The sequence below is a fragment of the Onychostoma macrolepis genome, chromosome 07 (genome assembly GCF_012432095.1).
Source record: "Onychostoma macrolepis isolate SWU-2019 chromosome 07, ASM1243209v1, whole genome shotgun sequence".
In the NCBI taxonomy this organism is placed as follows: Eukaryota; Metazoa; Chordata; class Actinopteri; order Cypriniformes; family Cyprinidae; genus Onychostoma; species Onychostoma macrolepis.
In genome coordinates this window covers 19339585-19350951 of record NC_081161.1, presented here as the reverse complement: position 1 = coordinate 19350951, position 11367 = coordinate 19339585, and the positions used below count along the sequence as shown (strand labels likewise).

Sequence of the window (11367 nt, the reverse complement as noted above, 5' to 3'; positions counted from 1 at the left end):
TATGAAAGCATCTGTGAGAACTTAGAGTGTGAAAGAAAGACAGAAACTATGTGACATTCAATAATTTATAAAGACATAACACATCTGAGCACTGCATATTGTGATGTAAAAAAGAACATTATATGAAAAAAGGATTTTGTCAGATTTCCAGTGTCAATACAATTATCAGATTAACTTGCATATATTAGTCCATCTGATTAAAAAGGTATTCATACTTATGTTGTCGATGAAGTTTTTCAATGAAGCAAGTTGAACATTCACACATATTAGCAATATTGAGCACAAGATGACTTGGTAAAAAATAATGTATTGTCTTGTTTATAGGCTAAGCTTGTTACTTACTGCACCTTTCAGAAATTTTGAGCAGCTGACAACTTTAAGTCAAGACAAACATCTGCATTAAGGTGTGATCACATTTACTGTTGTTTGGCGAATTTTCTTGTGTAAAATCCAGTAACTGGGAGTGACTTGCATTCAAATGACTGGGAGTTTCATAAGAGGGCGAAAGATTTCCCCAGGCAGATTCACTCCATTAACCAACAGAGAGTTGCCTGGTTTTAAAGGAAATTCTTTGTGAGCTACACTTCATGTATCGCTAACAATTTTTCATTGAAATTTCACAAATGTAACCGCACCTTAAGACATTTTTAAGTTGTCAAGTGATCAATGCACGACATATAGTATAATCACAGTAGACAGTGCTGCTCTGTACTAATGATGCTTTAAATTGTCAGATCTTGTCAAATAAATGAAAATTAAGTACATTATGAAAAAAAATAAAAATAAAATAATAGCAAAAATTTCTTTCCACACTGTTGAGAAGGCAGAACAGGCAGCAAAAATTTGCATTGAATGTAGTAACGTGAAAAGAATTTGTGAAAGCTAACACTTAGCACAAGCAGCACCATTCAAATAATAGTTTTACACTCTTTAGCTTGGTTGACAGGACATTCAGTGAATTTCTGATTCTAATCCTATGTAGGTTTGTCTATTGATTGCACTGATTAAAAGGTTTTTGAGAAACAAAATTTGTATATAAAAACACTTCACAACAGACATACGAGTTATGCAACTTTGTAAAACCATCATTACTAAACCTGGTGTACCATTAAGAGTCTAAGAAAGTCCAGGTTTTGCCACATTTTCGTTTCAGCAAAGTGTTTATGAGAACTTAAGAATGCAGGAGCGATGTAGGAACTCAAAGTGAAGGTTCTGACCCCCGAGGTTGGACCCCTTCCCTCCTGAGGCTAGCGTCGAATCGTGGTGTGACCTCGCAGCGCACCAACAGCACGTCGTCTTTCACAAAACCACGCTGCCGCAAAGCCTGTAGATGTAGGAAAGTGACATAGCCGAAACCCTTGGGGTTGCGCTGCACAGTGGGCCTCTGGAAGGCCTGCAGGTCCGGCTTGGTCTCCATCACTTCCACGTGATGCTGTCCCTCGACCTGGTCCAACACTGCCAGCCGGATCGTGCCCTGCAAGGGCCAGGAGAGCTGGCTGTCAAACTCACCCTGCATAGTGTGCACGAAAAGTGAGATGTAGTTGGAACAGCGAGGGGCGCTGGGAGTTTGCAGATGCAGTCGTAGGCAGAGTTTGTACCCCGGCCGGCCAGTGTAGAAAGGCGGGCTATGGAGGACTATGGGTTGACCAGCTTCTTGGTTGCGCAGGTGAAATGAGAAGTTCTCCAAGCGCCATACGTAGACGCCTTGATACTGCTGGGCTTCCAGCTCTCGGGTGGCGTCCTCCAGTGAGCTCAGCTTTCGGCGTAGCTCTGTGACCTGGTTTTTCTGCGTCTCATTGTGGATGCACAGCTCGCGAATCTGTTGATCTTGACGAACCAGCCGGCCCTCCAGCTCCAAGACCGTCTCACGCAGGTTCATCAGCTCCTGTCTACACTGGCAAGAATCTGGGGCTCGGGCAGAGGCCCCACGTTCATCTGACGAAGAATGGGCAGCAACTAAGGGCACTGGGCAGCTATTGAGAGTCTGGCTACGCAGAAACTCAGCCATGCAACGCATGTGCATCTGTGTAAATTCCTGCATGTGCTGGGCCAGTTCATTTCTTGGCATCTGTAATATTTCCAAAGAAATAACAAAAGTTAGACATTTGTGTTATATACTACCATTCAGAGATTCAGTAAAATATTTTTTAAACAAATATCTAGCATTTATGTGATCAAAAATACAGTAAAAAAATACTATTACAATTTAAAATAACTCTTGTGTAGTTTATCAGTGATGAAAACAACTGCACTGTTTTAATATTTTTTGTGGAAACTGATTTTTTCAGGATTCTTTGATGAATACAAAGCTCAAAAGAACAGCATTTATTTGAAATTCTTTGAATATTTGTCTTTACTGTCACTTTTGATCAATTTAATGCATCCTTGCTGAACACAAGTATTCATTCCTTATAAAGTAAGTCTTACTGTCCCCAGAATTCACTTTATTCAGAATGATAAAATGGAAAGCATATGTTTTTGGAGAGTTATATAACAGGAATCTCATGGCCCACCTTTACATGACAACCAAAAGTGCTGAAAGTACAGGCTACAGGAGCTTTCAGACAGTCTGTGTCACAGTGCAATGCCAACTGAAATCAATAAGAACAGATTCATTCAGCTTCATAGTTTCACAATGAATAATTTGAAATATCAAACAGAATAAATTACTGTTGTGCCTCAGGTAATGTGCATAATGGTGACAAATCATCTGACACACCTGATCCCGAATAAGCTCCATTTCGCAATATTCACACACTGTATTGGCAAAAGGACAAATCTGTTCATGAATCTACACAAAAGAAAACAAATGTTTCAGACACTAATGTTAGACAGTGTTATTGATAGCTAAAACTATTAAAATGTTCTTTGTTAATTCAAATAAGATTAAATAAAATATATTTTTTTTTAAATCCACTATAAATCAAGCTAATACAGAAATACAAATTAATTAAAGCAAAATACAAATTAACTGAAAATATAAAAATAAATGATTATTAAATATTATTAAATACTATAATAGCATCTTTCGAAACCACGTTAACCAAATCTAAACATATGCTGTATGTGAACAGGAAGAAATGGTTTTCACCTGTTTGCTAGCATACACAAAGCTCCCTGCACAGGCAGGGCAGGTCATAAGCCGCTGTAAACACTGCTCGCTCTTGTGTTCATCCAGATGGCTCTTACGAACAGATTCCAGACACCGAGGGCATGGCACTGTGGCAAACTTACACTGAGACAAGTGTTTCTGAGGAAGAGAGAATGTAACAAAACAATTAAACAATTTGCCACCATGACAACTGTGATTTAGCAAGCCTGTTCACGACTCCACAGAAATGGGTTTGAAATGGCATTTATGAAAGGTCTTGCTCTCTGAGGAGCTGATGCGTAACATATCCATGGACTGTTTTAATTAACAAGATTTTAAGTTGAAAAATATCTTGGGTCCCACAAGTTCTATTATTTTTAACCATATTTAAGAACCTGGGGCCGCATTTATAAAAAAATATTCTTAAAGGGGTCGTGAACTGCCTCTGTTTTTATTTTGTACTGTTCTCTCAGGTCCACTTTTAATGTTAACAAGATTTTTACATCAAAAAACAATTTAGAAGCAATAAGATATTTTCTGTCCTGTTTTTAACCCTTCTCATCAGAAAGCGCTGTTTGGATAGGCGTGACTCGGAAGTAAACGCCCACTGCTATGATTGGCTAACAGCTGTGTATGTTTGACAGCGTACATTCCTCACAGATGGACGGACGCTGCTGTGATTTAGGTCAAAAACGCATAAATAACTCAATACATATCAAACGATCTCTAAGAAGAGGTAAAGTAATAGTGACCACATAATAAAAACAGATCCTGCGTTAAATTGTGCCTTCATAAAAGTTAAGACTTTTCCAGCCCTCCAGAACGATGAGCTTTGTAAAAATCGGTGCGTTTCAGAAAGGCGGAGCATAGAGGAGCAACAATAATGTACAGTATGTGGAAAATAACGTGTTTTTTGAACCTTAAACACATTGCATCAATCCAAATACACAAAATAAACCTTCAAATTTACCTCCAGTTGACGCAATTCCATTTTATCACTGCATCCTACATTAGAACATCGGACAGTAAGTGAGAGGATCTCTCGTTTGGCAAAGTTATCAGGGAAGAGCTGTTCCTCAAGCAGCACCTCATTGTCAACTGGACATTTCTGCCCTGTGTCCCTGCCAGGAAATAGGAAGTTATATTTGACATTTTTAACCCCGTAAAGCCTGACATACAGTAATAGTCAAAAGTCAAGAAATAACAGCTTGATTCTTTTTTTTTAAACAAATAGAATAATTTATTGAACCTTTAGACCAAATATTATATATATATTATTTATATACAGTCATGGCCAAAAATATCGCACCCTTAGTAAATATGATCAAAGAAGACTGTGAAAACTAATCTGGATTATAAATCCTTTTGATCTTTTATTTAAAAAAAATTACAAAAATCTAACCTTTCATTGGATAACAAGAATTTAAAATGGGGGGAAATATCATTATGAAATAAATGTTATTCTCAAATACACGTTGGACACAACTATTGGCACCCCTAGAAATTCTTATGAGTAAAATATCTCTGAAGTATATTCCCATTCATATTCAAATTTTTGAGCACTCCAGGGTGATTACGAACATGAAATTATCCAGCCATGGCTTCCTGTTTCACAGAAATATAAATAGGAGGGAAAACAAAGCCCAAATTCCCTTAATCATCCATCACAATGAGAAAAACCAAAGAATATATTTCTGATGTGCAGCAAAAGATAATTGAGCTTCACAAATTAGTGAAGTGGCTTTAAGAAAAGAGCTAGAGTAGTGAAAATTCCCATTTCCACCATCAGGGCAATAATTAAGAATTTCCAATCAACATAAAATGTTACAAAACTGCCTGGAAGAGGCATCCTAATGCACGGTGAGAAGGAGAGTTTGAGTGGCTAAAGACTCTCCAAGGACCACAGCTGGAGAATTGCAGAAAATAGTTTAGTCTCGGGTCAGAAAACCTTAAAAAAAAAAATGTCCAAACAGCACCTACATCACCACATGTTGTTTGGGAGTGTTTCAAGAAAAATTATCCTCGCTCATCCAAAAACAAACTCCAGCATATTAAGTTATCAGACACGACTGGAACTTCAAATGGGACTGGCTTCTATGGTCAGATGAAACTAAAAAATGTGCTTTTTAGCAGCAAACACTCAAGATGGGTTTGGTGAACACAGGGATACAAAGTACCCCATGTGTACAATGAAATATATTGCTGTATTTTTGATGTTGTGGGCCTATATTTCTGATGGAGATCCTGGACATCTTGTTTAGACACATGGCATCATTGATTCTATCAAATATCAACAGATAAAAAATCAATAAGTGACTGACTCTGTTAGAAATCTCATAATGGCCCATGTTTGGATCTTCCAACCGTACAATAATCCAAACACAAACCTCAAAAACAACACAAAAATTGGTCACTGGACACAAAACCAAGCTTCTGCTGGCCATTCCAGTCCTCTGACCTGAACCCTGTAGAAAATGAGTGAGGTGAACTGAAGAGAAGAAGCACCAACATGGAGCTGGGACTCTAAAGGGTCTGGAGTGATTCTGGATGAAGGAATGGTCTCTGGTCTCTTGTCAGGTGTTCTCTAACCTCTTCAGGCATTATAGGAGAAAATTTAGAGCTGTTAAACTGGCAAATTGAGGTTTCAAAAAGTATTGAATAAAAGGGTGCCGTTAATTGTGGCCAATTTGTATTAGAGTAAAACATTTATTTTATAATGATATTTCCCCCCATTTTAAATTCTTATTATCCAAGGAAGGGTTAGATTTTTGTGAATTTTTTAAATAAAAGATCAAAAGGATTAACAAAGCAGATTAATTGTCACACCCAGTATTATACACCAATAGTATTATATAGGTCAATATGGAGGAAAAAAAACTGTTTAAGCAATTTTTGTTTATATAATGTGTGTGTGTGTGTGTACTGTGTATATATATATATATATATATATATATATATATATATATATATATATATATATATATATATATATATATATATATATATATATATAAAGACACACAACCAGTATATATTTTGCAAATATTTACATGTATATATATTTATATTCATATAATTTATATTATATATAAATATATTTAATACATAAACATAACATTTTTCTTAAATATATACATGCATGTGTATATTTATATATACATAATAAATATACAAAGTACACACACATATATTGTATAAACAAAAACTTTTTTTTTAATACAACAACTTGCCCAGCACTAAATAAATTGTATAAATAAATGAATCAAAAGCCTGATTTTTATTTGACCATGATTTTTCTAAAAAATTATGTATGGATAATCAAGTAAATCTAAGTTTCTTCTTGTTCATCTTGAAATATTACTAATAATATATAAATTATTCTTACATTTATTTTGTAAATTAGTAATGATTTCAAACCAAAAGACATGTGTTTAGAATTATACTAAAGGGTCTTTTACTAACGTGTAAACTATAAATAAAATGACAGAAGGAATATAAGACTGTGTACAGCATTTTTTCAGACAAGTTTTGATTATGTTGATACTTCAGCCTTAGAAGTGTATGTTTCGAATTTGACACAGGATGGTTAAGCACAGGGTGAATTTTGAAAGTGACACTTAAAGTTACCTGATGGACTTCCTGATGCATGAGTTGCAGAATCGATGTCCACATGGTGTTTGTACTGCCGACCGAAGACCCATCAGACAGATAGGGCACTCATACTTGCTCTCAAGCGGAGGGTCAAACTCTACGTCATAGCCTTGCTGGTCTGGAGGGATACTAGCAGAGACACTGATGGTGGAGGGGTTCTCTGTCGGGCTCAGATAGGACTCCCTTTCTTTCTCCATGGCTGCCGCACAGCCGGAGAGGTCACTATCATAGACATCATCAAGGCTGAGCTTCTCCATGTCACTGCAAGCCATCTGTAAATCACATCAAGAGAGTATTATGTTGATGAGTGAAAATAACACATAATCATCCATACAACACATATAGCAGCAACAAAAAAATCTCCCACGCCCCCCCCAAATCATGTTACTCTTCATATGATCTGGCTGCCACACAGAAACTGACCTCTAGGTTTTACAGACATCCATAAAGTCTTAAACGCACAGAGGATCTGGTAAGAGATTATATTTTAGGGTGATTTCCTCTATATTACAGCAAAGTGAAAAGGCACAGGATGAGAAACTACAGGCCCAATGAGGGATTCACTTGTAAATGCTGTTTCCTCACGCGCAGTTCTGCTGGGCGGGGCTGAACTGAGGGAGAAACTTCTCTCGCTCAACAACTGGAAAGTTACTTTTTGTAGCCCAAAATACCCATATTACACAGCGTAAACGTAAATATATACATTTCAAAAGGTTGAACTTATCTCAAATGTAAATCTCGAACTACATCCACGGTTAAAGTGAGTTAAAAAGCGAAAGCAGCTAAGCAGTCACAACCGACGGTTACATCAGCAACTTTCCTGACGTCGCCTATGGAAACACACTTTATAATCTGACATTATTGTTCTAGGACCGCAGACATATTGGTATATAACATATGATTCGATTACAGATGAACATTATTTGTAATAGGTTTAATTTACATACCTTGCCTCGGTCCGGCCTCGCTGTCTACTACAAGCTTCCTGTATCCAAACATCAGCGCATTAGCTCAACGTCACTGGGTCAAATTCCCCTGCTGAAGCTGACCCCAGACCAGCTCTCACAGCCCAATCCTCGCGAGATTCGCCGTGAGCGCGAGGATCCTGCCGCTCTCAGATCGGCGCTGATTCGATCAGGGTTGACCGCTCTGCTGAACTGAATATTATAGTCCACAAGATGGCGCAGTTGCCTCTGATTTTAAAGGAGCAAGCAAAGCGATTTCACGTGATAGAAAACTAGGAAATTAGTTACGCTCTTACAAAGTAGTGTAATGAGTAATGACCAGTGGTGGATAAAGTACCTAAAAGCCATACTCAAGTAAAAGTACAGATATCTTACCAGAAAATGACTTTGGTAAAGTTGAAGTCAGTTGAAAAAATGAAGATTCTCTCATCACTTACTCACCCTCAAGTAGGTCCAAACCTGTATGGATTTCTTTGTTCTGACAAACACAAAGGAAAATATTTTGAAGAAAGTTTGTAACCAGGCTGTTTTGGGGCACCATTGACTTCCATAGTAGGAAAAAAAAAATACTATGGAAGTCAATGGTGCCCCAGAACTGCTATGTTTCCCACGTTCTTCAGAATATCTTCCTTTGTGTTCGGCAGAACAAAGACATTCATACAGGTTTGGACCTACTTGAGGGTGAGTAAATGATGACAGCATTTTGATTTTTGGGTAAACTATCCCTTTAATTCTTCAGATATTAAAAGCAGGGAATATGTCTTATCAGTTATATCCATCACTTCTGCGTTCTGAATCTTGCATTCGATGATGACACACACAAACCAGGATGAAGATGAGGGAGCTGACTTTGAGAGAAAAGCAAGCAATTTGGATGGTAAAAGAAAAGAGGAAGTCAATTAGAGCTATAGCAAAAACAATAGGCATGGAGAAATCAAGAGTTTGGAAACCACCAGAGACACCAGCAACCAACAACTACCTGATCGGCTGAGAAAACAACAGTAGTTGATGACAGACAAATCATAAAAGCTGTAAAAATGAACCCTAAAAGACTTGTCTGTAAAATTACCAACAACTTCCAGAAAGCTGGGGTGATGCTCTGACAATCTACTGTCCTCAGGAGACTTTGACACAGAACTACAGATGCTACATAGCAAGATGCAAACCTCTGACCAGCTCCAAAAATAGAAAGGCGAGCCAGAAAAGTTTTGGAACTATGTTTATGGACCGATGAGACAAAGATGAACCTTTATCGAAGTGATGGGAAAGCAAAAATGTGGAGAAAAAAAGGGAACTGCAACGATCCCAAGCATACAGCCTCATCTGTAAAGCATGGTGGAGGTGGTGTATGGCATGGGCATGCATGGCTGCCTCTGGAACAGGCCCTCTCAACTTTACTGATGAGTTAATGTATGATGACAGTAGCAGAATGAATTTGGAAGAGTACAAAATCTTGCCTACCAATATTCAAGAAAATGCCACCAGATTCATTGGGAAGTGCTTCATATTGCATCAGGAGGACAATTACCCCAAAACACCCTGCCAGTTCAGTCAAGGAATTTAAAAGGGCAAAGAAATGGAAAGTCTTAGATTGCCCAAATCAATCTCCAGATTTAAATTCGATTGAACATGAATTTCACCAGCTGAAGAGGAGAGTAAAGGCAGAAACTCCCCAAAACAAGCAACAATTGGAATTGGCTGCATTAAAGGCTGGGAAAAATATTTCAAAGGATGAGACCAAGAGTCTGGTGATGTCTATGGGTCACAGACTCACTGCTGTGATTGTGAGTAAGGGATCTGCAACTAAATAATTGCTTTCAATCTTTTATATCTGCCTTATGTTCAACTGTCCCAATACTTATGCTCACATCAATGAGCAACTCTAAAAGTGCTGAACTTCTGAGCTGGTAAAACATGTGTGTGTTGAATCACCCAATAATAAAATGTGAATAAAATTCATCTTTTAATCATATTTGTAAATGTCTTGACTCCACAGCCAACAGAACAATTTTGTCTTTACTGTTCCAATACTTTTGGAGGGCACTGTATATATATTAAACATACTTAAGTATTGAAAGTAAATGTACAAGTAAATGCAAAAGGAGCAAAAATAAATAAATATATATATATATATATATATATATGTATACATATATGTGTGTGTGTGTTTGTGTTCATACACAGCTTGAGTAGCAAGATTGTGTTCAGTTCTAACTCTTTCTTCCATTTTGTATCTTTGGGTAAGAATAAGCACTTCATCCGGTACTTAGTGTCTTTTATTACAAAATAAGAAAATATTTCTGGAATCTGCATCTGAAATGGCATTTAGATGTATTTACACACTTTAATGTATCTCAAAGGGGACATGGATACATTTAACCTGCATAAATAATGCTTTATTTAAACATAAAACGTTAAATACTGATAATTTGAAATGATTTAAAACATGAAAAAAATAGTTGAAATGTGAAATTAGTTGCTGTCCTATGGACTTATTGTGGCAAAGAAACTTATCCTAAGGTTTTGGAATACGACAGAAACCCCATCAGCTAAACTTTGGTTGGAAGAAATGATTAAAGTACCTCATTTGGAAAAAATTTCCTGTTGGTAAACAAATTGGAGAACTTTGATAAGATTTGGTCTGCTCTTCTCCTATCTTGATAATGCAGGCTGAGTAATCATGCGGTGTTGACCGCACCATTAGTGTGGCATGATTTATGTCCCTAGGGTGGGGAGGGAGGTAAGGAGATGTTTTGTTTTGTTTGTTTCCATATGTTTGTTGTGCTTGTATGTTCGGTTTTTATGTGTTATTTAGTTTAGTTTTTTCTCTCTATATTTATTTTATATACAGGTGCTGGTCATATAATTAGAATATCATCAAAAAGTTCACTAATTCCATTCAAAAAGTGAAACTTGTATATTATATTCATTCATTACACACAGACTGATATATTTCAAATGTTTATTTCTTTTAATTTTGATGATTAGCGCTTACAGCTCATGAAAAAAATCAGTATCTCAAAATATTAGAATATTACTTAAGACCAATACAAAGAAGGATTTTTAGAAATCTTGGCCAACTGAAAAGTATGAAAATGAAAAGTATGAGCATGTACAGCACTCAATACTTAGTTGGGGCTCCTTTTGCCTGAATTACTGCAGCAATGCGGCGTGGCATGGAGTCGATCAGTCTGTGGCACTGCTCAGGTGTTATGAGAGCCCAGGTTGCTCTGATAGTGGCCTTCAGCTCATCTGCATTGTTGGGTCTGGTGTCTCTCATCTTCCTCTTGACAATACCCCACAGATTCTCTATGGGGTTCAGGTCAGGCGAGTTTGCAGGCCAATCAAGCACAGTAACACTATGGTCATTGAACCAGCTTTTGGTACCTTTGGCAGTGTGGGCAGGTGCCAAGTCCTGCTGGAAAATGAAATCAGCATCTCCATAAAGCTTGTCAACAGAAGGAAGCATGAAGTGCTCTAAAATTTCCTGGTAGATGGCTGCGTTGACTGTGGACTTCAGAAAACACAGTGGACCAACACCAGCAGATGACATTGCAGCCCAAATCATCACTGACTGTGGAAACTTAACGCTGGACTTCAAGCAACATGGATTCTGTTCCTCTCCACTCTTCCTTCAGACTGGGACCTTGATTTCCAAAT

The 11367-nt window shown here is 37.4% G+C and overlaps 1 protein-coding gene across 2 annotated transcripts; it reads right to left on the bottom strand.

The window, feature by feature from the left end:
• Positions 1 to 51: 51 nt before the first annotated feature.
• On the bottom strand, positions 52 to 7884 carry traf6 (TNF receptor-associated factor 6). Of its 2 annotated transcripts, none has more exons than XM_058781627.1 (7): positions 7690 to 7884; positions 6719 to 7014; positions 4062 to 4212; positions 3092 to 3250; positions 2720 to 2791; positions 2514 to 2591; positions 52 to 2068 (listed from the first exon to the last, which is right to left on the bottom strand). In XM_058781627.1, the coding sequence occupies exons 2-7, from the start codon at positions 7012 to 7014 to the stop codon at positions 1199 to 1201; spliced, it is 1626 nt and encodes a 541-aa protein (XP_058637610.1). In that variant the 5' UTR covers positions 7690 to 7884; the 3' UTR covers positions 52 to 1198. The 2 variants fall into 2 exon arrangements, with proteins under 2 accessions (XP_058637610.1, XP_058637611.1); XM_058781628.1 differs by lacking the exon at positions 7690 to 7884 and adding an exon at positions 7166 to 7548.
• Positions 7885 to 11367: the final 3483 nt, after the last annotated feature.